The sequence below is a fragment of the Setaria viridis genome, chromosome 3 (genome assembly GCF_005286985.2).
Source record: "Setaria viridis chromosome 3, Setaria_viridis_v4.0, whole genome shotgun sequence".
NCBI classification, from domain to species: Eukaryota; Viridiplantae; Streptophyta; class Magnoliopsida; order Poales; family Poaceae; genus Setaria; species Setaria viridis.
In genome coordinates, this window is record NC_048265.2 from 17177230 (window position 1) to 17202774 (window position 25545).

Here is a 25545-nt window from a genome sequence, read left to right on the forward strand (position 1 = left end):
ACTTTGTGTCTTTGATCAATTGGAGGTTTCGATCTCTGTAATCCTTCACTCCTGCAGGTAAAATTGAGCTGCGTTTCTCCTGAAGTTTGTACAACCCAACAGAGGCTGGTGATTGCGTTGGCCACACCAGCTGTTCTCAACTTACACCCCCCATGATCCACCTTGTTTCTTGCAGACCACCGCCGCCATGCAGCACAATCTCAACTGATTTTTCTGATCCATACCCCCAAATTTCCTCCAGGCGCTGTTTACCTGACCTGCATCTACGTGCACACCCGGCTGCAGTCGAAATGTCGAATGCTCTCTAGGTACAGGCCTCTCTAGCAAAATCGCAGGAGAAAAACAAATGCCAACCACCATCGTCGAAGCGACAGCAAACCGGATGAGAGCATGAGACCATGGCCGCTGCCATTTTGGACCATGGCGGGGAGGAGGCTGATCACAAATTCAGAAATATAGGTATAGCAAACAATAAATGCGCATAAAGTAAAGTGGCAGTGGCCGAGTCCGCATTGGGAAAAGCGGCAAGCAACGGCCAATAAAGAAAAGGGCAAGGAGGCGAGGAGAGGACAGACGAGGAGGGGCCATCACGACGTCGCCCTGTGCGACCACACAGAAACTATTACTCCTCCAGCCTGGACTGCAGAGGGACGAACGAGCTCCTCGCGCTCGCGCCACGGGGGAAGGGAACGCCAGGCTCGAGCTCGAGCTCCCCGCTGCTCGCGGCCGCGGAGCGGGCCAAACACAAACACAGCGAGCGAGCTCGTGCAGAGTGGCGGCAGAGTGTGTTCGTGAGAGTGGGAAGAGGCCACGAACTGAGCCACGGGCCAATCGGAATCGCCCAAGGGGGCTCGCTGCCTTTCTTTAAGCGCGCCCCCGCGGTGGAGGCCGAATCATCCTCTGGCCACTTCGGCATCTCCCGGAAGGAATTCGATGCCATGACACCATAAATACCCCCTCCTCCCCGCCCGTTCCCACCTCCCCGCCTCCTCCTCCCCGGACCTCCGCTCCCGGCCGCCGCCCAAGTACGCGCTCCCCTGACAGGGAAAGAAAGGCGAAATCTTGGTCGGTCCGGCTGATCGGCAGGTGGCGGCGCTCTCTCGGCCGGCCGGAGTTTGGAGAACGATGATGGAGTCGTGGATGGAGGTGCTGCCGCCGCCCTACTTCGCGGGGCAGGCCGCCGGGAGGTTCCTGCCGGACCGGCGAGCGCCCGGTCCCGGGGCGTGGACGCAGGAGGAGAACAAACTGTTCGAGCGCGCGCTGGCACGGGTCGACTGGGACGCGCCCGACCGGTGGGAGCGCGTCGCCGCGATGCTGCCCGGGAGGATGGTGCCCGACGTCGTCGCGCACTTCGACGACCTCGAGAACGACGTCTGCTTCATCGAGGCGGGGCTCCTGCCCTTCCCCCAGTACGGCGGCGGCGCGGCGCAGAACGCCGGGTTCACCTTCGACTGGGACGGCGACGCCGGCGGCCTGGGCTTCAAGCGCTCCTGCTACATGGTCGCCGGCAAGCGCGGGCGCGGCCCCGACCAGGAACGCAAGAAGGGCGTCCCATGGACGGAGGAGGAGCACAAGTAAGCAGCCACGCCACGACCAAGAATTTGATTGATGTTGCGCGCTGAATTGGTGAGATTTCCATGGCTAATCGACTTGCTCTGCTTGTTGCAGGCTGTTCTTGATGGGCCTGAAGAAGTACGGCCGAGGGGACTGGCGGAACATCTCGCGCAACTTCGTGACGAGCCGGACGCCGACGCAGGTCGCCAGCCACGCGCAGAAGTACTTCATCCGCCTCAACTCCGGCGGCAAGGACAAGCGCCGCTCCAGCATCCACGACATCACCACCGTCAACCTCCCCGACGACGACGGCGGCAACCCCTCGCCCTCGCCGCCCTCCGTGCTCACCTCCGCCTCCACCCCATCATCCACCGGCGGACCCGTCATCTCCGAGCAGTTCGGCGTCCTCGTCGACAGCAAGCTTCCGCCGTCGCACCACTTCATGCCGCACCCCTACGGCAACGTGAAGCTCGAGCCTGGCAATTCCCATCACGGCGGCTTCCTGGACGACTCTGTTCTGATGCAGATGCAATGCGGCCAGCTGCAGCCTCTCGGCTGACTGACTGGTTCTTGAGCAGCAACAATGGCAGAAGAGGAAAAAAAACCCTCCCATCTCTGGCCATGCACGAGGAGGGAATCACCCTGTTGCTCGTGCCTGTTCTTGATTCCAAACAGGCAAACAGCATCTAGCTAGGTACAACACGTTGGATCATACAGCTACGAGCTCAGCACAACTCACAGCCGAGCTCTAGTTCTCTGCTGCAACTCAGCTGAACCCCCCTTGCCGTGTACTCCAGAGATGAGAGCAAGAAAAGAAAAGGCAAAAATAGAAGATAGGGACAATGCCCATTCCTGAATTTCGCCTCTGTGTACATAAGCACCACGCCCGCGGTGAAATAATTTCCGATTGCAATTAGTTTCCCGTGTTATGGGAGGCACGGGAGAGTGTACTGCTAGATGCTCTGATTACGCTAGCTTTTGTCTGTAATGATGCACGGATCGATTAATCTCATGTGTTTGGGTAGCACGTAGCATCAGCAGCATATTGTTTGGTGTTTTTGTAAGGGTTTTTAACTTCAAGCTGGGGGTGTATTAGCAACGGTCACACCGTCATTGACCTGTTCTTTGTTACTAATCATGATGGTGACGAAATGATTGTAGTTTTCATCAGCTGTTTCCTGTCGCCTTTGAGGCGATAAAACTCTGCTGCAGATGGATGTGGCCGTGTGGTGGGACTCCAGTCCCAGAGATTAGACGGCCAATCCCTCTCTTTTCTCTGCTGCGTAGTGCACGAGTAGTAGAATCTAAGCTAGGATAAGCTTCTCATTGACTTCTCTTTGGCGAGAAAATCCGGTGTTAAGCACCGTACTTTGTTAGCCAAATAGCAGCCTGGTTTCCAAACCAGGGGGTGTTTAGATACTAGGTACTAAACTTTAGCAGTATCACATCGGATATTCGGATGCTAATTAGGAGGATTAAACATGAGCTAATTATAAAACTAATTGCAGAACCCCTATGCTAATTCGCGAGACGAATCTATTAAGCTTAATTAATACATCATTAGCAAATGGTTACTTAGCACCACATTGTCAAATCATGGACTAATTAGGCTTAATAGATTCGTCTCGCGAATTAGACTCTATCTGTGTAATTAATTTTGTAATTAACCTATGTTTAATACTTCTAATTAGTATCTAAATATCCAATAGGTTGCAAACACCCCCTTAAAATCGTCAGATCACGATTTTGTTTATGACCACAAATGTCAGGGATCAGGCAGGGGCTACTCTATAGTCTATAGAACTGATATACGGCACCAATCAGCTTTCCTCTTGGCCAATGGGAACAGAGCACTGGAGGGCATGATTTGTTTAGCTGAAAACGGAGGCTGTACCTTTCCAGTACCTTCCTAGACGTTGATGGAGGACGCAATGGCATGGCATGGCTGGGCAGGCTGGCACACAGGCAACAGTGGCCGGGCCGGGAATGAGTTGGAGGTCCACCAATGGAGGCTGCACAAGGCATCACATGCCCGCTCCCTAGCGGCCGCTGTCCTCTTGTTTCCCAAGGCTCCTCCCCCTGCCAAGGGCACCGGCACCGAGCCGGAGGTAGCCCACACCACTCCAGCAGAAGAACCAGAGCCACACAGGCGCAGCAGTGCAGCGGGGTGCACGGCACGCAGTCTGCTCCTGTTGCCGGACGCATCTCAGCCCCCAACTTGCGCGCGAGCACACATTCCCGTCCTGTTCCTGCAGCAGATCCACCCGGAAAGGCGTGGCCGCGTGGGTTTTCCGGTGGCTCGCAGCGGCCGGGCGCCGGGAATCGGACAGTTTCGGTGGCCGTGTGCGTGCGTGGGTGAGAGCCGAAATGCCTCCCGGGAAAAGGAAAAGGGACAGGGGCTCCCTGGTGATCTGATACGGGAAGCCAACTTTTGGCTCGGTTCTGTGCAGGGGTGGGGAGAAAAGGTTGATTTGCTCGGGGGGAAGACGCAATCTTTGGGAGGAATTCCTGGCCTCCGGTGGTGGCCGCGGTATCTCCCCTGCCCTGGACAACCGTAAGAATCTCCGGGCCCTCGAGAAAGATGGGTGAATGGCTTCCGTGGCCTGTCCGGTGTCCACCACTCTATTTGATAGGGGCATATATGATTTGCACAGACATTAAACGAGCGTAGCAATTTCATAAGAATTCTCGTAAATTTCTTAGGAAAGAGTTTATTTCCAAAAGTAAAAAGTAGGGGGGAAAGAACAGATGAGCACTCCAAAGGAAAGAGGAATCCGGCAGGACCACAGACGAACAGGAACAGGGACCGTGTCCACCGTCGATGGCGACGTCAACACAAAAGGAACACTCTACTGGTACACAAACGGGGACGTCACTGGTCTCTCACTGTTTGATGTTGTGGCACTTGACTCAGCTCCAGCAAAAATTATACTACTTCACTCCTGTCACGTCAAGCCTCCACGCTCTCAGTCCAGTGCCGGTGATCCATCCAGTTCTTTGCGCATTGGTCACCTCACGCGTTATTTTACGGGGTGTCCAATCGGTAGCCGAATTTTACCGGTCTGTCCAGTGGCAAATGGAGCTAGAATGGGATTGCGTTGCGAGCTTGAGCTTGGGATTCGGTGCTACGGCCTTTCCGGCCGCTCTCGTCACATGACATGATCACAAGTCTCTGATGAACCTTACGTGCTGGTTGGTTGGTGTCCCCTTCATTGCGAACCCTCTGATCGTATTTTAATCTCCTTTGGCTCCCAGCACACTGCTGCCCGGCACTGTGGCATGTGGCAATATGTTACTGCTACAGTAGTAGCATCACGAGTATTGTTTATGTATTATTATTTTTGGGTCCATCCTACGATATAGCTATAGCTAGTATCATATCCCTCGATGCTCAAGGCCAAGAACCGCAATTGCAACTTGCAGCTGTGGGGCTGCATGTGGACCCCAAGTGGCCAGGGGCGAAAGATACATGCAATCCAACGCAAGCAAAGTGGGCGCTGCTGCGTGCCTTTCGTCTCGCCTTTTGCTTTCTTTGCTCGCTCTCACTGTCTTTTGGTCTCTTTTCCACTCACTAGGAAATGGCAATATACAATTTACAATAATGGTAGTACTAGCAGGACTAGAACTTCAGTGTCGTGCGGTCGTGCCTCTCGCAACTTTATTTACAGGAGATGAAGGTATTGCAATGATGCTATATGGACTTGAGGGAATGGTATCTCAACCATTGGTTGGAAGTTTGGAACGCAAGATTCCAACAAAATATTCTCATTGTTTGTTGTAATAAATCACGTGATACTCTATATTCGTGTTCCCATAGTTTGCCACAAATCCATGCAGCAAATGTGGCGTGACAACAATTTGTATGACAAAGAAAAAATCCGCCAAATGTGGCAAGAAAGGGCAATTAATCAAACACTCCCATTCAGCTATGAAAAAAAATTCGAATTACCATCTTATTTTCTTACCCCAGAATCGGAATGGCAGTCCAGTGGCAGTGGCGTAGCTAGAATTCTAGATCAAGGTGGTCCAACTTAACATAATTTTTTTTAACACTACAACTCTAATGTGCAAACATATATAATTTTCCAAATACCAATATCGGGGACAATTCAACTTCTATTTGAACGGGCGGATGTGGAAAAGGAACATTTTTTTCTTCTGAAAATCAGATGAAGGAAGGAGGGTACTGGACTTTAGGCTGGATTCTAAGGTAGCCCGTGGCCCACACGGACCACCCTGTAGCTCCGCCCCTGTGGCCTATAGATCATTCATGTTTAATTTATTGCTCAAGAAGTTCAGAGTCCTAGAAAATTCTAAGCTTCTCTTGTTATATAGGATTCACATAGCAATGTAGCTAGAGCTTTGGATCATAATTAGCGCTTGTCATTACATAAAGATCAATAATCTATCAAATGAATCATTGCTAATAGCCCAACTGCCCCCACTAAGGACATTTTATCCACCACCTATGAGATAAGAACATCTAAAAAAAGCTTATACATGAGTGCATGTATTTTTCTAGATTTATTTTATAAATTAACAGTTTACGGAGCTATTCAACGTGCCATTCGATAATACTCATGGTGACCTCGTCAATCTTAAGATCTGCCGGTCCAATATCTCAAAGGTGCTTATAGGATAGGGTGGGTGTGCATATATTGTGTTATGATGTGTTTAGGAAAAACAAAATCCGCGACAACATGCGTGTCAAGTCCTAATGAACTCCACCAGACTAAGCATCACCGGTGCTGATTACCGAGAGCACACCACCTGTGGTGGTTCCTAGTTGCGTAAACGTTGAGTAACACTTGCAACGCTAAAGATCCTGCCCTCCGGGTCCAGCGACGGTGCAAGGTGCCGGTCGCTGGTGGTACCGTGGGAGCCAAGTGCTCTTGCCGTTGCCGATCAGCCATTGGGCGGCGGGTGCGTCGCATCGACACCACGGCACTTTTGGGCATTATGCGTCGGCGTCCGTAAAAGCCTCAGCACGAAGTTGGATTCAGATTCCTGGGGTTGCTCTGCAAATGGGCGTATAATTGAGCCGGGACTAGAGGCGTAGAGAGGCGGCTCGGTGCGGAGATTCCAGATTCCAATTCCGCCCCCCTGCTTTCTCGCGCCGGACCACCGAGATCTGCTGCTCCCAATGCGGGCAGAGCATATCATAATGGAAAGCGAGGAAAAGGAGCTTCACGGCGAAATGAATACTACTAGCTGTTATAAACACATGAAAGATGCTTCGCAAGGAAGCACTCAGCAGCACTACGGTTGTCTTAAGCCTCTTCTGCTTCGATCATCATCAACGAGGGTTTGAATATCACTTGAATTTGGCCGAGAATCTTCCCTAGCCAACATGCTCTAGGTTGGTCCGTTCCAACCACTTACCGAAACGTGCCATCGCATTGGGCCACAAGCGCAGAACCTATGTGTTTTATCTTTTTCTGTTTTTTTCTTCCAAAACCTATGTGTTTGCAAGCACTGTACAGCACTAGAACTGGAAAAGGAGATGAAAACCCTTGTGGAAGCTAATGCTGTCAGTGCACAATGATAGGTGCTTTCCGCCTCTAATCCACGCTAGCTCCGTCGAAAATCTGCCACTTGGGCCTCCTTTTTCCAAAACGAGGGGAAGGCAGAGGTATCTACGCCTAGATTTGGTGGAAAGCGCTTAGATCAGCCCGAGTAGGTAGAGCTAACCCCGCACTCATTTTGGCAGACTTGACATGCGCGGGTGCGCGCACTGCCGCCAGGGAGCTGATCGACGCGTGCATGCGCGGGGCAGTAAACAACTGCCCTTCACCACCGACCAGCGTACTCTAGTCTAGTGGCAGCCGAATCATGGGCCCCCTCCAGGTGTAGTTTCCCGGCAGGAGGCCGCGGGTACTTTACTCCCACCACGATCCGAATACTCGGCTCCCTTCTCCGTGCCAATCAGCTCGATTGCTTGATCGGAAGACTGCATGGGGAACACTGGGGCAACTACTACTGCAAAAGGCGCATTCTCCAAGAACATGCAAGCATGGCAGGGCGTCGAGTGACATACCTTATGTTAAACGCCAAGTTGGTGCGGTCGTGCCCAATTATCGCTGTGATGCAAAGCTCTGCACACGGCCAAGGAGGGGGAGCAAACAGGTCAAGACCAGCCGCCTCAGCAAAAGTTAGCATCGCTCCCTAGCAGTCAGTGAGGGCAACTGACCACCAACTGAACTGGCCGCTGCAGCGACGTCATGGGCGAGAAGGGTCGGACAAAATGCCACCGGTCAATATCGCCAACACGCCGGGCGGCAGTCAATGTTCCAGTGGCGTCCAGTACTCCAGTGGCCGCTGGCTCCATGCCCGGCAATAAACGGAGAGCATCCGCGTCGCTTCTTCAGACGTGTTTGGATACTAGATGCTAAACTTTAGCAGTGTCACATCATATGTTCAGATGCTAATTAGGAGGATTAAAGATGAGCTACTTATAAAACTAATTGCACCATATCGTCAAATCATGAACTAATTAGGCTTAATAGATTCGTCTCGCGAATTAGACTCCATCTGTGCAATTAGTTTTGTAATTAGCTTAAGTTTAATACTCCTAATTAGCATCCAAACATCCGATGTGACAGGTGCTAAACTTTAGCACGGGTATCCAAACACCCCCCTTCATTCCGGCTGCTGCTAGCAGTGACTCCAACTCTGCATCAAGGGCCGTTCGAATCAGCAGCAGGGTCGTTCAAGCAAGCAGGTAGCCATCGCCGTAGCACGGGGACCGGGCACCCCAACTGCCACCATTACAATACGTATCTGTTTCTTTGAATCTAGCAAGACGCGTATGGATTCTCTTAGCTTAACGCTCCTTTCCAGGCAACGGATAGAGCCGAGCGTGCCAGCAAATTGTAGAACTTGGGATCGTGTCACATATGCTGATTGTTTGTGCAAGGGAGAATGGAAGAGGGACCATCCGATTATTTTGGTTCATGCACAAGTTGAAAACTGGGGATGCTGCACATGCATGACGCGAGGTTAGCGAAGATGGATGGCTCAATAATGGGCACATGCCACGAGACTGCATGGGGAACACTGGGGGAGAAAAAACAATTGCTTGTGATGTGCATGCAGGCGCAGCAAAATCAAGCGTGCTGATGGTTCAGGGAGTAGCAAAGCATCTACCAGTTTAGAGTACCCTTTCTTAACCCTGACATTTTTGGCCAGCAATCCTACTATTTACCTCTATGTGATAGGGTCCAATAGTAGTATGGGCACTACATGAATACCATACAAGGGCACAGCTCCTTGGTGACATATCCAGGACATCGTTACCAGAGGTTAACAATATACCTTTGATTTTACAGTTAAAAGCTATATTTTGTTCAAATTTGAAAGATGACAGCCATCACATCAAGCTACATGTATCTTGCAGTCTGTCTCTATGAGGTGAACCGGTGGTGAAGTGGAAGGTGTTTCCCATCGGTTGCTAATCAAGAACTAGCCCCTGAAGCTTATCAACTACAGTGGTTAGTGCTCTCCCTTCAACAGATGGGCATGCCTTAGGTTCATTTCGTCAAAGGATCTAGTGATTGGATCTGACCACAGATCCAATCATGGTGCTCTGTCACAGGTCTGTGAACGTTCACTGAGCGCAGAAGGAAGTCATCTCATGTTCATTCGCCATGATTTACCAGATATTGTGCTTCCTATAAGATCCTAAAGTAGGTGGAATTTCGTTTTCATTCTCACCTTCGTTACTTTCTACTCCTTTCGGCTATTGCTTCCCTTTTCATTTGTCCTTATCTCTTGGTATGGTTTATAGCCCTATTAACGCCTCATGAACATCAAGTCTCTACATAGAAAGTGTATACTTCCTATTCTATTTAGGAAAACGAATGGCAAAAATTTCTAGCAATCTAACTTAGCAGTAACTCAAATTCACTATTTCACAGGTGGAAACCATAAATAGACTGCAGTATCTATTCCACATCACTACCTGTTTTGTCATAATTAGGATGTGTTAATTCCACTGACCTTAGTAGAAGGCATGAAAAATTAAATTACTCAAATATTACTCCGGTCCAAGTAACCCTGTGGGAACCTGTCACAAGAAGCTCAACTACAGAGCTTCATCCACTGCCATTAGATTCGCTTGAAGAACTACGTAACTACTGAAGCGTGGATGCTTTATACTCTCAGGGTACATGTAGAAGTTTTTTTTTATAAAAGAATACTCTCAAGTGTTCAAATATCCTGAATGACGACTGTAATCCTGCTATTTGAGTAATGAAGCTCACGTTCTAAAAAAAAGTATTCAAATATCGTGTCCTTTAAGATATGAAAGAAAATACAAGTCAATTTATTTAGATATCTTTTTTTTTTTTGCATTGTGAGCTTTGGCAGTTGAAATTTAACTTTTGGATAACCTAGCTACATTTCTTAGCACCTGCTACGTCACAGTTAATAATTTCACACTCTTACTAAACTTATATATATATATCTAAAAGCACAAAACCAACCATCTGAAGAGATTACCAAGTTACCGTGCAGCAATTTCATTTAGAAATGCACAAAGTGCGGGGCTGCTCAAAATGGTCTTCTAAAGAACCTTCACTTAAAGATCCCTGCCAAATTCAGCCTTGCAGAATGTTCAAGTAATCCACAAACTACTCAAATCCACGCCTCAGGGTTGCAGGAACAGTGTTACCTGTAAGTTATTTGAAGTAAAAGTGCAGGAACATGGTTACTTTCAGCGTCAGATGTCTCAATTTCTTCTTTATAATAAAAAAACTCATCATTTGAATGACAAAAATGTGAAATTCCAGCTATGCTGGAAATGTTTTAGCAGTTCCATACCTGATGAAAAAGTTTCGTGCAAGCAAGATGTCCTTCATAATAGAACATATTGAGAACAATTCAAATAATAATGTCTTTCAGCAGTATGCTTGATGCTGAGTTGAGGATGTATTTCCATTAACCACCCCTGTTGAACTTCTCCCAATTCCCAGCAATTATCCTAGTATGACAGTAACAACCATTGTGAATAAGCAACTTTAAGCATGAGAGGAAACATGGGAGAGTGTCCTGCCAGCAGGTGATTTTGCGTAAGAGTCATTGTAACTGCCATAGTAGAAGAAGCACAAGGTGACTTCATAGTATCTCAAATAATGAGAGTTTCAGTCCGCACGGAAAACTGGAGTTGATAACAATGCCATGGCTGCAGAGATAGTATGACAGAGGCAACTGTAATACCATATTTTGTACCACTTCACCGTACTGTTTTCTTCATTTCAGATGATGTCCACTGTTAGGTATAGGACATATGCCTGCAAATCAGTTGAGATTTGTGATGCTTGCACAATATGGCTACTGGCAGTATGAGAAGACCATCAAGGTCCAAAGATATTTCCAGAAAGCAGCCACCACCAACCTACAAGATGACCGTATCGTAAAATATAGACCACATTAAGAATTTTATTGCTCTGAAGCCTTCCAAGGGAGCCGTGTTGCAGGAATCTGTTTCCCAGTGCTTTGATCTTTTACCATCATGGTTCTAAGAGAATGAGCTAAGTGCTCAAAGACGTCATTCAGAGCAACTGATAAGTCTATTTAATTCTACCTCCAATGTATCATCCCTGAACTTTAATCTCCTGATATGCATCAATCCTCCCTCCTCCCTGTTCATAGTTTCCTTCTAGAAAAATGGTAATGAACAAAGCAACACTAACTGGTCAAGGGAAATGGTAATATGGACTTGATGGAAATCCAATTAGTGCACTCATGTTGAAAGGTGATCGAAGGTGTAAATAAAATCTAGGAGAAGAATACAATGTTTTTAACACATTACAATGAACACTGCTACATGATATCATTTCCCTTTTAAGTTCCAATAGCCAATGGGTACAGAGTATTTAACAACATCACAAAGATTCGAATGTATAACCAAATAAATGATATGGTTATGTTGAGCCATCACCACTTTGAAACATTTTCAACCCATATCCAACAGGGAACAGCGGATCATAGTTAGCATCTCCAGCATTTATAGGCAATTGATCAACAGACCTATACCATGTCACAGGCAATGTGCCGATGAAATCATGATCTCCAAAGAGGCAATCGGTAATTCCCGTGCATTCACTTCCAGGTAGCCAGGCAGCAACTAGAGCTTCTATCTTCTCCAGAACTTGTGACTCAATAACCAATGGCCTTCCAGATATAACAATCACCAGGGTAGGGATTTTACTTGCAACACGGGTGATAAGCTCGGAGCCATTAAATGGAATACCAAGGTCAGTTCTATCTCCTGTCCATTCAGCATATGGAACCTCTCCAACAACAACAACTGCATAGGAAAAATCCCCATTTTCAATCGTAGCTTCTGTTGGGCATTTCTCATACACAACTTCAGTTTGCACTCCCATTGATTCTTGTACGGCCTCCAATATGCTTGTACCTGTTTGATTAGATCGCATCAATAGCTATTTTTGATTTTTGAAAATAGCAGATTTGTACTGCTTTCATCTGATAAAACTAGAAATGCTCCTTTTATATAAAAAAAATAATAAGTCCATATGAAAACAGGAAGAGGTCTACTCAAAGGAAAACACAACATACTACTTCAATGATATAGTACAACCAACTTAAGCTTGTTTTTCAGAGCAACAAGTTACCATTTCTTTTCACCATGGCAGTTGAAAATGCTATATGAATTATCAATAACTAGTTAACTACTAGAGTTTCCAAGCGTCAAGTGAGAACTGGTTTATTCAGGACCAAGGTTATTCAGGATCAATGGCCATTCCTTTGGGAAAGAGGATACCCATGCTAATTCAAACTCTGGACAAGTGACAACACTACATAGCCTTCTGCACTACCTGGGAGTACCAGGCACTCTTATACTAGACAACTGTATCGTCTAGGTCAAACAATTGATTGACAGTACTCCCTCCGTCCCAAAAAGAATGCAACTCTCGAGGAGTCAAACAATTTCAAGTTTGAGCAAATTTATAAAAAAAAGTACTAACATTCATGTCTCAAAATAGATTTAGTATGAAAATATATTACATGATTAATCTATTGATATTTATTTTGCACCATAAATGTTAGTACTATTTTGTATAAATTTGGTTAAATTTAAAATTGGTTGACTTCTCGGGAAGAGAGAGTTGCATTCTTTTTGGGATGGAGGGAGTACAAAACAAAGAATGTATGAAGTACGGAAAACTTATAAATAAAATTTTATTCTTGCGAAGCAGAGTTTCATCTCACCAAGAGTTATTTTCCCACTATCTCCATGCCATGCTATCGTCCACCCACCACACTGATATCCAATATCATCAGCATGTGTTCCTGCAACCAGTATTCTTTTTGCATTTTTGGCCAATGGAAGAAATGGCGCCTTCTGATCCTTTCCATTTTTCAGAAGCACCAAAGACTTGCAAACAGCCTCACGTGCCAGCAGCCGATGTTCCTGAAAGGTCAACATATTACTCCCTCCGTTCCAAATTGTAAGTCACTCCAACATTCTTGGAAAGTCAAAGCATCTCAAGTTTGACCAAATTTATACAATAAAGTACTAACATTTATTATACCAAATAAGTACTATTAGATTCTTCATTAAATATATTTTTATAGTATATCTATTCGGTGCCATAAATATGACCTACAATATGGAACGGAGGAAGTATATATGGTTGGGAATATCAAGTTTTTGGATGACTAAAACAGAAAAATAAGCATAAAAGAGCATGTCACCTTACAACCAACTGTGTCCAGCAGAGATTGGTCTGAAAATGGATGTTCAAACACTCCAGAAATAAACTTAACCCTCAGAATCCGCTCAACAGCATCATCAATCCGAGACATTGGTATCTCCCCTGTCTCTACCAAGAACACAATATCCTCCAAAAATTTCTCAAACCTGTGAGGTATCATAATCTATAGATTGCTCAATGTAGGCAAAAAGAACAGATAACAGAAGAATGCATTTCATGTGAACACTCAATAACCATATACCATGTCCATTCCCGCATTTACTGATTGTGCAATGCAATAGCGATAATCAGACCCTCGAGGCTGTTGAGGCTCACAGAGCCTGTCGATGCCCTCCCAATCTGAAATGACAAAACCCTGAACCAGGAAGTTACGCACGTCAACATTGTAGCCAACCTAAGATTCAATAATTATTACCAAATAATGGCTATAGGCTCAGCTACCTTGAAGCCTAATTTTCCCTTCAGAACATCTGTCAGCAAATAGCGACTTGAATGCAATGGCTCCCCATTCCATTTAGAGTAGGACGCCATCACTGTAGCCACCCCTTGAGCTATACAATCAGGGTATGGTGTCATATGGATCGCTTCCAAATCTTCATACGAGCAAATGGCGTTACCCTCATTCACCCCTTTGTCCGTGCCACCATCCCCTACGAAATGCTTAGCGCAAGCAAGTACATTCTCCCTGCAAACCACATGGGCACATTTCCACAAACAGGTCGTGGGCATACAGATAACACACTAAAATATCACCATCGAAGTACCTGACCGAGGCGAGGAAGGGGTAACCATGAGGGTGGTCTGCCGGCGGCTGCCCCTGCAGACCGCTGACAATGGTGGTCATCGAGCGCACGATCTCCGGGTCCTCGCTGTAGCTTTCGTAGCATCTCCCCCACCTCGGATCCCGACAGACCTGGCATGCACCAGACCAAACGCCCATCAGGAATATCCCGCCACCAATTAATCAGGAGAGAGTTTGAATTTCACTCACAGCGACGCAGGGCGCGAAGGTCCAGTGGATGCCGGTAGCGCGGACCTCGAGCGCCGTCGCCTCGCCGATCCTACGCGCGAGCTCCGTGTCCCTGTGAGGTCGACGGTAACACGGTTGCTACAATTGGCGGATAACAAAACACAGGGACAGGGGCATAGCACGGTGACGCGGGCAAACGGTTGCGGCATCACACAGACACGTGGTCCGTGGTCCGATCGACCGATACCTGGTGGCGCCGATGCCGACGTTGTGGGGGAACACGGTGGCGCCGTAGACGTTGTTGTGACCGTGGACGGCGTCGGTGCCGTAGAGGATGGGGACGCCGAGGCGGGAGGCGAGGGCGTGGCGCTGCATGCCGTCGACCATGGCGGCCCAGTCGGCCGGGGAGGCCCGGTCGCGGGGCGCGCTGCCCCCGGCGTTGAGGACGCTGCCGGCCCCGAGCTCCGTGAGGGCGCGCGGCGACGCGACGGTGCGCTCGATCTGGGCCATCTGCGCTGCCTTCTCCCGCAGCGTCATGCGGCCCAGCAGGTCCCGCACCCGCGCCTCCACCGGCGCCGACGCGTCCCTGTACAGCGGCGCCGCCTCACCAGCCGCCATCGCGCGGGTCAGGCGGGAAGGAGCAGAGCGGAGGAGACGGGTACTGGCCGTGGCCGATGGGGACTTGGGGAGGGGGGATTTGGATTGGACACACGACACGAGAGGAACGGGTTGGTGCGCTGTGATGTTTGGTCGCGCCACCTGGCCACCTCGGGATTGCCGTTTGAAATCGTCAGCGGCTCTGGGACCCGCCATGTCGCAGTCTGCGACGCTAGCCCCGTTGATCTCGGATCGGACGATGTGCAATGAACTGGCGATGGTAGTGTCCAAACCGACAAACGCCCCCCGACACAATGCAACCACGATCAACGACCACGTGGGCTCGTCGGCAGAGCTGCGGCCAGCGAAGTAGTTTTTTTTTACTTCGGTTCTGTGTGGATGAAAATATGTTTGGCAAATAGCTTCTCCTAACTGTTTAACATGGATAACCTTATTCATTTTACTTTTATTTTTCGGTTTATCTTTTCTTCCTATTTTTCCCCTCTCTTTATTTCCCCTTATCTTCCTTTTTCCTTTTTTTTTCCTTTTTCCTTTCTTCTTTTCTCTTCTCTTCCTATCCTTTCCCCTTCCCTTCCCTTCGCTTCGCTTCCCTTCCTCTCTCTTTCTTATCCATTCACCCGCCCAGCGCCCTCCAGCTCCCCCCAGCTTCGCCTTGCCCCGTGCCCCAGCGCGCCGACGGCCACCTCTGCCCCACGCCTACCGCCGCCTGCCGTCCTCAGCCATCCTCCATTGCGGCTTGTCTGCCGCCGGCCACCACCACCCCGCGCCTCTACTCCCACGCCGCCGCCCTCAGGCCTCGTTTGCGCCCACCAGCCACCTCCACCTGCGGGCCCCACTAGAGGGACAAGGGTGTCCAACGACGCGAGAAACCGTGGGGAGCTAATTTTTTTAGCTCCCGCTCCCTCAATCGGCTCCAGTCAGCGCGATTCGTGGAGCTTCTCCACCAAAGCCATTTGCCATCTTATCGTTTGGTAGGGCTCCAGCTTCAGCCGGTGGAGAAATCGAAGTTGAAGTCCTCCCAAATGGGGTTGGAGTGAACTGGAGGATCATTTCCTCACGGAGTCACAGGATCAGGGTCGCGTGGATCGCGGCCTGGAAGGAAGCACCCGTGTTGACAGACACGATGAGCCAGATGCTAGGCGAGCTAGAGTGCAGCCGCAAATCTTCCCTTTCCTTCCCATGATTTGCATGGACAAAAAATATCGTGAACATTATATTAGGTTTGGATCAAAAGATGATAGAAACGCTGGCGCGGACGTCGTCGTTTCGATGAGATCGGTTTCCCACATACTTCAAAAGCTAGATGCAGACACCATCCTACTCATCTCTTGTTGGCTAGTCATTAAACAAGTGCCCAAACACATCAGGTGGCTGGCACTATGCCATTGTGCGCTCTGACATGTCGTCGGCGTAGTGCCACCTTTTTTCAAAAAAAGGGATAATCCATAATATGTTTCCAACATAACCGAGAAACATGTTCTGCTGCATGGTCCAGTGTGGAAGAGATCTACTCCAGATTACTATTTATTTTAATTTTTTAATATATAACCTTTAACATATCCCTCGACATAGATTATGTCCAGACACGTAACAAAAACTATATCTGGTAATAAAACTAAGGGGGGATTTGGACCGGGCTAAACTTTATTTCATGTCACATCGAATGTTTAGATACTAATTAGGAGTATTAAATATAGATTATTTACAAAATCCATTACACATATGGAGGCTAAACGGCGAGATGAATCTATTAAACCTAATTAGTCCGTGATTTGACAATTGTCGGGGATAGATCCCCAGTACCCGCAAGGAAGGAAAAAGTTGGACTCCTACTAGGATTCCCCTGTAATCCGATTAGGACTCATACCGTGTACTCCTATTAGGACTTCTCCTTGTAATCCCGACTAGGACTCCCGCCCCCTTGAGTATATAAAGGAGGGCGAGGGTACCTGTTGGATATATAAGCACTTTTAGTTTTAATTTAATCCAGAAATAAATCATGAATACAATGAAGAGATAGCAGATTAAACTAGACATGTCTACGCAAGATCTAGACAAGTCTATCATTGCAAATAGAATCACACATTCTATCATACTATCCAGTGCTATCAGACTGCAACAGATCATAATAGCTAGTATGGAAGACATAATTTGAGATAAGAGATCGTACGTTTCTTTCTTGATGAAGACCGGCTCCTGGACGACTACCGGGTACAGCAGGCGACGACGATCAGCAGCCTGACGTTGTTCGCGACGACGAGTGACGCCCGAGCGACGAAGAGGTAGACGAGCCGTGGTGAAGGAGTCGACGAAGAACTTGACGAAGCGGAGGAAGCGATCGAGCAGTCGCGCAGAGTGCTTCCCAAAAACCTTATTCGCCCTCTCCCGGTGCAGGATCGCTGAAGACGACGGTTCCGAAGACCTGCTCTCCCAATCGCCGGTGCACGCCGACAATCGGGATGGAGTAGACTACGGTGGCGGCGCAGCAGCGAGAGGAGGCAAAAACCTAACTAGTACAGACCACTTTAGGGATACCCTAACCTGGGGGCCTTCCCGTATAGTAGTCTATATCGCATCTTTTTCATGAGGGAGGTGGTCCATATATATAGGGAGGAAAAGCCCCAACACCCTCATCTATTAGCAATATGGGACTAATAGATGGTGTACCCCCTCTTTACGCTAATGGGCCTTTGAGATTTATTTGAAATTCTGAAATTACTTATGGGCTAGGCCCATTATTTCAACAATCCCCCACCAGATCTCAAATGCCCATCAGAGATTTTGTCTGTTTCTCACTGCTGTTTATATACTAGTGTTTCAGCGAGGACTGTTAAGTTGAACTCTCGCCTAGAGCTTCAAGCTACATTCATCCACAACTTGAACAATGGACTAAGCCTTGAATTGCAAGTTTTGTGCGAACAAGTTTCACTCAAAGTTGGGACTAGTACCTGGCTGTCTGTAGCCTACCCCGCGGGTGGGGCATATAGGTCATACCCCCTGGTCTCTTCATGAGCTTAATAGAGATCACCCAAGTCTCACAGACTGCGACCTTACAACAGTCGGGCTCATATAATTATTTTTCCAAGATGTTCTGCAGGGCAACATCTTTGCTAATTAAAGCCAACAAAATATATTAAGGCAGTAGCCAGCCTGCCATGCAGTGGTTTGAGAGTGTTGCATCATTTCTCGAGTGGGTTAGTAGGATACTCTCATACTATCCCATGGCTTGTTCTTCCCAGATCCTACTTCACGGGATCTCCGATCACATAGGTTGGGTTATCACCATGGTGTAGCTCATATGAGTCTCATACCCATCTCCTTTGATGCATTTTCTATCACGTCCGGCTCATATGCTCGTCAACCGCCTCCTCCGCAGAGGGGTCCACCGTCCACGCTGCCACGTCCGGCCGCGAGGAGGCCAAGGAGGAATTGGCAGCAGCAGTGGCGGGCGCGCTGCTCTAGCACCTGTCGTGCGGCGGCGACGCGTACGGGCACCGCCTCAAGGTTTTCCACGCCGACCCTTTCACGCCATCGCCGACGCCATCCGCAGCTGCACCTGCGTTTTCGGCATGTTCAAACACGCCCAATGACCAGGCACATCACGATTTGATTGCCTACTGTTGACAAGTCCGAAGCAAACAAGAATTTCGAGTCCCGAACGGAAGCGGGAAGGGCAATTAATAGTCACGCGGATCAAGGAGGAAGGATCCACGGCAACAAAATAAACATCAAGGTGGCTACCATCGGCGTACTTCGTAAAAGAAATTACCTGCTATCACCGATGGAGGTCAATATACCGGATCTTGTCAAAAACACATGCAAGGCGTACACAGCCTGCATGTTCCTTGATCGGGCTATACAGTGCCCCCAATAATAAAGCGCCAGCAGCATGTATCACCGCACCGATAAGATCTTCACCTCGCGAGCACAGAAGATGTACGCGGGCACTACAGCATCAACGTCCGGCCACGCCGACTCACCGACGACTACTTCGATCACGTCGTGATGCTCATTGACGACTATTTCAGCCTTAGGAAGGCGCTCGGCAACCCGCCGACGACTTTTTCGACTACATCACGACGCTCACCGACAACTGCTCCAACTACATCGCGATGCTCACCGATGACTACTCCAACTACTCGCCTCGACTAGAAAACTAGTCGAGGGCGGGCCTCACACCGTCGGCAACTAGTCGGAATCGACTCCGACTAGTCGCCTTCATCAACAACCGTCGCAGTTTCATCGACGACCGCCACGGCTTCATCGACAATTAACCACGAATCAAGCTAAGTCACTTTTCTGACTATTTCCTAACTTGCTTTCCTCTCACGCTCTACTCGTCGGAGGGCAGCAAACTCTCTCGCGCTACCGCGCTCTCTTTTTATCGCAACAACGACTATTCCTTTTTGTCTTCTCTTAAGGTCACTACTCTTCTCGAGCAGAACACGCTTTAACTCGTGAAAGCCTCGGGTGCACCTGTGACGCCAAATGCTAGCACACATACACGTGCAAACAGCAATGCTCATACGCGTACACGAGACACAACTCTCACACACGCAGCGGCTACGGCTAAACGGGGACTGAGAGCCTAAAACATAATAGGCTAACTACTCGAGAAGAGTATGACTGGAACAAGAGCATGACACACAATGTTTACATTGATCGCTGAATAAATTTTAGCAGTTTTAATATTTCGCAAAAATGCTACATAATGTACGCATCTTTTCTTTTAGATCAAACTTCGGTGACGATGCTCCAGGATGCCAAGCGTACAGGCTAGTTCCAAACTCAGGGGCTAAGTGGCAATAACTACTCGACATGGCTCCTACGGCTCACCTGGCACATAAGCTCGGGGGCTGGACGCCGCAAGACTACTTGGATGATGACTGGAGTGAAGATTGAAGATCCTTGAGTTGATTATTCAATCAATTCAAGGCTCGGGGGCTGATAAGCTACACCCAATAATTTTTCAAGCCGGAAGAAGAAGATTCAAGATTTTTTGACCCTCAGCCTGATTCTACGATTCAACCTAAGGCTCGGCGCTACTCCATATGGAGTGCAACTTTTCGTCGCCCTCCATACATGAAGACTACAATATTAAGTTGATCAAGGCTTTGAGCACACCATAGGCTCATGGCAGCTTTGAGAAGCTTTGAAAATTCCACCAGATAAAGTACTCGAGGAGCACCAAGACTACTCAGCACAAATCTTAAGACTACTCGAAGACTGCTGCATTCGACTATGAAGCGCTCGGGGCTTGTCGGGGATAGATCCCCAGTACCCGCAAGGAAGGAAGAAGTTGGACTCCTACTAGGATTCCCCTGTAATTCGACTAGGACTCATACCGTGTACTCCTACTAGGACTCCTCCTTGTAATCCGACTAGGACTCCCGTCCCTTGGAGTATATAAAGGAGGGCGACGGTACCTAGATCGGCAGCTCACCTAAGCTCAACACCCAAGCGCAGGGCGCAATATACAACACCCAAAAATAGGACGTAGGCTATTACACTACTTTGGCGGCCCGAACCTGTATAAATTCGTGGCTTGTGCCCTCGCTTTTACCTTCGGGTTCCAGGTCCGGCGATCCCCCAACCGACTAATCGACTACCTCGGGTACCCCATTGGTAGGCTGCCGGTATAAAACACCGATAACAATGTGCTTATACATTTGCTAATGATGGATTAATTAGGCTTAATAAATTCGTCTCGCCGTTTAGCCTCCATCTGTGTAAGTAGTTTTATAATTAACTCAAATTTAGCCCTTCTAATTAGCCTCCAAATATTCAATGTGGCACGATCTAAACTCAAACACCCCCTAAACCCTCCCGTGAAAACTCGCCCGATGTCCCTCTAGTCGTTTCCAACCTTCCGATCGACGATGCGCCTTCCGCGGAATCCCTTCACAAATTACCGTCGTCCGTACGTCTTCCGCCCAACCCTCTGCGTCCACACTCCGCAGCACCTACGCCTCCTGCTGCTCCACCCGCCGCCCCCCCTTCTCCACCCAAACCCTACCCTTGCTGCCGCCGCCTCCCCGATACGGAGGTCGCCGTCGCCCCGCCCAACCCGCCTGCTCTGCCCTCTTATTGGACCCCGCCACGATGCTCCCATGGAGGTTGGGGCACCCGCTCTGGCGGCGGAGGCGGTGGGGAAGGAGCAACAACTACACGTGGCGGCACCGGTGGTGGAGCTCCAAAAAGGATCGCCACACCAAGGTCGATGGTCGGGCCCGTCGGATCCGGATGCCCGCGCGGATCTCGGCCACAAGTCCGACGGCGAGACCTCGCAGCGTGCTGGCGCTGCCACAGCGGCATAGCTCATGACGAGATACCGATGACGCTCGTCTGTCCCCGCTGCGGCCCGCCGCTAGCGCTCGCCGGCCGACACCGCCGCCGCCCGCATTGGGCCCGAGCCGTCGCACCGAAATGCGAGGCCTCCCCCTCCCAGCCTCTGCTCCCGACCCGGAGAGCCGTGTCCACCGCCACGTTGTTCCTCACTGCCCTCCCCTTCCCCCCTCGTTGTCGCAACTTCCCTTCGCCTCCGCGTCCAAGGCGGCGGCGGCGGCGGAAGCACAAGGAGAACGTGGAGTTCCGGAGGGGCTAGAACTGGAGCGGTACACTGACCAGGGCTTCACTCTCCTCAAGCCGTCCTCCTGGCCCAAGGTAAGGAGCACTTGAACCTGAACGACGTATGTACTGCGTGCGTAGCAATGTAATGTAGCAGCGTAGGATGCTCTTTGTACTGGGATTGCGAATTGCGTATGTGAAATAATGTGCTGCTGCTGGGTGTGGTTGGTGAAGGAGGAGAAGGCGGGCGCGACGGCTCTGTTTTAGCGGGAGGGGAAGGGGAGTAAAAGGGTGTTTGGATTTTTAGTCTGGACTAAAATTTATGTCACATCGAATATTCGGAGGCTAATTAGGAGGACTAAACATGAGCTAATTATAAAACTAATTACACAGATGGAGGCTAATTCCCGAGACAAATCTATTAAGCCTAATTAATCCATCATTAGCACATGTTTACTGTAGCACCACAAGGTCAAATCATGGACTAATTAGATTTAATAGATTTGTCTCGCAAATTAGCCTCCATCTGTGCAATTAATTTTTGTAATTAGTCTATGTTTAATACTCCTAATTAGTATCTAAACATTCGATGTGACATGAATTTTTCGAATGTGACATGAATTTTAGGAGCTACTAAAGAAACAAATGGGGGCCTAACAATATTGGGGTTGTCGTCAATCCTGTCCGGCTCAATTCGCTGACGGAGTTTGGGACGCGGCAGTTTGTCGCCGGCAGGCTTCTGCAGGCAGAGAAGAAGAAGGTATTAATGCTTGCACACAGTGTGGCAGTTGGAATGCCCCATTTAGATGAACTGCTAATGTGCTGATCAGGATTCTCATTGTCATTGATGCTACCTGTGTTCTATTTACTTCTTTTGATATGTTTGGCGAATCAGTGCTATTAGCCTCCAGGCAACTGATTGAATCTTTTCACTTAAAACAGGAAAGCACCAAGTCTGCCGAGGTGATTTCAGCTGGAGAGAGATCAGGTCATGGTGGCCTGACAGTGTATGAAATCGAGTACGCACTGGATAGCACCACGGGAGGGATGAAGCGGATCTTAGCTGCATTTGTTGCTTCAAGGAAGCTTTATCTGCTCAATATTGCCTATTCAGACGCCCATGATAAGCCCTTGGACAGCCAGACTAGAATTGCCCCTTATTTACTTCCCTCTAAACTTCCAATTTTGACACTATGCAAAAAGAAGATTCCCCATCACATCAAACTTGCGGTACATGCATGAAGTACTAAATGTAGACGAAATCAAAAACTAATTGCACAGTTTTGTTGTACTTTGCGAGACAAATCTTTTGAGCCTAATTAGTCAATATTTGGACAATAATTCACAAATACAAACGAAACGCTACAGTGTCGCATTTATGGCAAAATGCCAATTTGACACCTCCCAACTTGGGAAGTAAACAAGGGTTCTCGAACAAGTTCTCCATTCTTGGTCCGGTAAGGCTGCCAGCTGCACCCATGAGGGTGGAAACATGGATGGAGAGGGTCTTGCTCCCTTCGATCCCAGCACAGGCACGAGCCACAAACGCAAGATCTCCCTCCCTTCCTCTCTCTCTCATTTGTGCCCTCTAATAAGCTGAATGGCAAGATGCGAGTTCTCAGGCATTCCAATATTTGATTTTTACTGTGGTAATCTTTGTAAAAAAAAATTTGGGGGGGGTGGGGGGGGGGGGGGGGGTGTTGTGGATTCAAGGTGTCCCAGAAAACTCAAGGTTAAGAAGATGAACATATATTTTGCTTTGACTTATTTTTTTGTTAGAGTTCCTTCGATCAGGTTTTTGGATTGTGCCACTGATATAGACATTCACTTCTGCTTCATGAAACAAAGCATTACCAATTGAAACATCTAGGTACGCGCCCTTTACCCTTATAAACAAGTGGAGATGGGTTTTTTTACCAAGTATTACCTGTCAATCTCCTAACAGTCACAGTCAATATGTAACAATGTGACTTCCAATTTTAGTGAACATATCATCTTATAAATAAATCTTTTTTTCTTCGACAAGCAGGAGGACTGTACTACCGAAACCTATGCAGCACAGATACGGATACGTGTATCGGTGTCGGAAGGATACGAATACGCGGATACAGCAATTTCCTAAAAAATCCGATACGCGCATACGTTTACTATTTAAAAAATAAAATAAAAAATAATAATGCATATTAAAATTTTAAAACTGATAACAATAAACCGTTGCAATTAACTACTTAAGTGTACTATTACTCCAACACAGCAGTTCTCCTTCTCAAGTCTCCTCAACTCTCAAATATAGTAGTCTCAAATTTAGAAAATTAATAAAAGGCATGCAGGCTTGCAATTCATGCAGCAGCAAGTTCCTACTTGCTGCACTGCTCATATTTGGAGACGCCATCTACTGCATACAAGCAATGAAGCAACAGGATGTCACTAACCGCACTGCAGAAATAGAATAGATCGAGAATGGGGAGAGGAAGACGAAGTGGGGAGCAAAGAAATCAAGCAACAAGCAGTCACGAACTGAAGAAGAAGAGGAGATCGAGAACGGGGAAGGGGATTAACTCAAGGAACTCGTCGCAGGGGCCTGGAACTCGTCGCAGCGGCCACGAACTGAAGAAGAAGGGGAGATCGAGAACGGGAACTCGCTGCAGCCTGGATCCACGTGGCAGGGGCGGAAACTCGTCGCTGCCGGCCAGCGAGTAGGGACGGAAGCTCGCCGCCGGCGCTGCGCCGCTGCGTGGGGGAGGCGGAGGCGTGAGGCTGCGCGTGGGAGGGCGGACCGGCGGAGGCTGGTCGCCGGCGGGCGGCGGACACGGGCGCTGCGCCGCTGCGTAGGGGAGGCGGAGGCGGCTGCGCAGGGTCGGGACTCGGGAGTAGGGCAAGGGATGGTGGTAACTGGTAAGTTGAGCTGGGCCGTATCGATTGGGCCGAAACGTTTCCGTTCCTTCGTTTCCGGCCCAATTAAGAAGGGATACGCGGACACGCCGCGGATACGTATTCCGGCCGTGTATCCATATCGGATACGTATCCGAAACGGGATACGCACCCTTCCTGGCGTATCCGTGTTTCACAGACCGAAACAACCAGAAATAAATCTCGAAGAGAGAAGAATTCAATCGCACTTCTTTAGTGCTCAGTATGACATGCCTGTTCGGCTGGACTTATAAATCGGCTGAAAAGTTGAAACGGCTGATTTGTTGTGAGAGAAAAATACTGTTCGGTGGCTGATAAGCTGAAGCGAACAGGCTGATAATTAGGAGATCTCTCACCTAGGAAAAGATGTATGTTTCAATCTCCGATGTATGTTTCATCCCACTTCTTTAACACTGCAATTTTTCTTTGTTGGTGTGGAGATACCATCCTTATCCCAAATCCTATCTGAATGTGAGCTATGTGAATTTGATGCTTGGTGTCTCAGTGATATTTTACAATCACATGCACATAACTCATTTCTAAAGAATCTATGCATGTCTAGGGAAAAAAGCACCAGATCATCTGCTCTATTCTGATATTGCGCCACTGATAATTCTAATACTGAGTGCGTGTCAGTATGCTTTCTAAGATGAATATCTCTAATTTTTTTAATATCTGCTAAAATATTATGAAATGATTTATTGCCTTTGGTGACTAATGCCTTTTCTTTTGTTAGAAGGCAGATTACTAATGAATGGCTGTTTGTAGTGACTATTAAATCTTGCTTGTGGTTACTAATGAATTTCTGTTATTGCTTAGAAGGCAGAGCACTTGGTTGACTGCAATTGTTTCAAGCATCAGAGAAAGGCACTTAAGAGACATGCAGGTTTCTATCTTCACCTGGGCCAATTAAATATTTTGAATGTAATGCACAGTTTTATGATTAGGTTATTGCTGAAATGACCAATGGAGGGGTTGTTCTGCAGCTTGGAATGCACTGGCAACATCGCTGTTATGAATGATCCAAACATGGTGTTTATCGGCAGTTGGCACCTGTTCTTTCCAAGACAGTCAGTTGCTATTTCGGTTTCCCTTCTCAGAATATTTTTTTTCTATAGATTAATGTCCTAGCTATAACCTGTCTTCTACAGGAATCAGATTATGTGTCAATTATGAATCCTCTGT

At 48.2% G+C, this 25545-nt stretch overlaps 2 protein-coding genes and 2 long non-coding RNA genes across 4 annotated transcripts; 2 read left to right on the top strand and 2 right to left on the bottom strand.

Moving 5' to 3' along the window:
- Positions 1–580: 580 nt before the first annotated feature.
- LOC117850631 (transcription factor DIVARICATA) lies at positions 581–2667 on the top strand. The gene is made up of 2 exons (XM_034732488.2): positions 581–1574; positions 1669–2667. The coding sequence occupies exons 1-2, from the start codon at positions 1126–1128 to the stop codon at positions 2111–2113; spliced, it is 894 nt and encodes a 297-aa protein (XP_034588379.1). The 5' UTR covers positions 581–1125; the 3' UTR covers positions 2114–2667.
- A 5791-nt stretch (positions 2668–8458) lies between these two features.
- On the top strand, positions 8459–9312 carry LOC117849817 (uncharacterized). Its single transcript, XR_004639098.1, has 2 exons — positions 8459–8855; positions 8951–9312. It is a non-coding gene; the product is annotated as an uncharacterized lncRNA (long non-coding RNA).
- A 1989-nt stretch (positions 9313–11301) lies between these two features.
- Positions 11302–14956, bottom strand: LOC117849815 (uncharacterized). The gene is made up of 8 exons (XM_034731509.2): positions 14513–14956; positions 14287–14377; positions 14060–14208; positions 13737–13980; positions 13537–13650; positions 13276–13458; positions 12790–12991; positions 11302–11974 (listed from the first exon to the last, which is right to left on the bottom strand). The coding sequence occupies exons 1-8, from the start codon at positions 14881–14883 to the stop codon at positions 11478–11480; spliced, it is 1851 nt and encodes a 616-aa protein (XP_034587400.1). The 5' UTR covers positions 14884–14956; the 3' UTR covers positions 11302–11477.
- Positions 14957–23609: 8653 nt separating this feature from the next.
- LOC117849816 (uncharacterized) lies at positions 23610–24354 on the bottom strand. Its single transcript, XR_004639097.2, has 2 exons — positions 24010–24354; positions 23610–23845 (listed from the first exon to the last, which is right to left on the bottom strand). It is a non-coding gene; the product is annotated as an uncharacterized lncRNA (long non-coding RNA).
- Positions 24355–25545: the final 1191 nt, after the last annotated feature.

Coding starts and splice junctions, on each gene's coding strand:
- LOC117850631 (XM_034732488.2), top strand. CDS start 1,126: ATGATGGAGTCGTGGATGGAGGTGCTGCCGCCGCCCTACTTCGCGGGG. Junction 1,575..1,668: donor TGGACGGAGGAGGAGCACAA/GTAAGCAGCCAC, acceptor TGCTTGTTGCAG/GCTGTTCTTGATGGGCCTGA.
- LOC117849815 (XM_034731509.2), bottom strand. CDS start 14,883: ATGGCGGCTGGTGAGGCGGCGCCGCTGTACAGGGACGCGTCGGCGCCG. Junction 14,378..14,512: donor GTCGGCATCGGCGCCACCAG/GTATCGGTCGAT, acceptor TCGACCTCACAG/GGACACGGAGCTCGCGCGTA. Junction 13,459..13,536: donor TAAATGCGGGAATGGACATG/GTATATGGTTAT, acceptor AGCAATCTATAG/ATTATGATACCTCACAGGTT.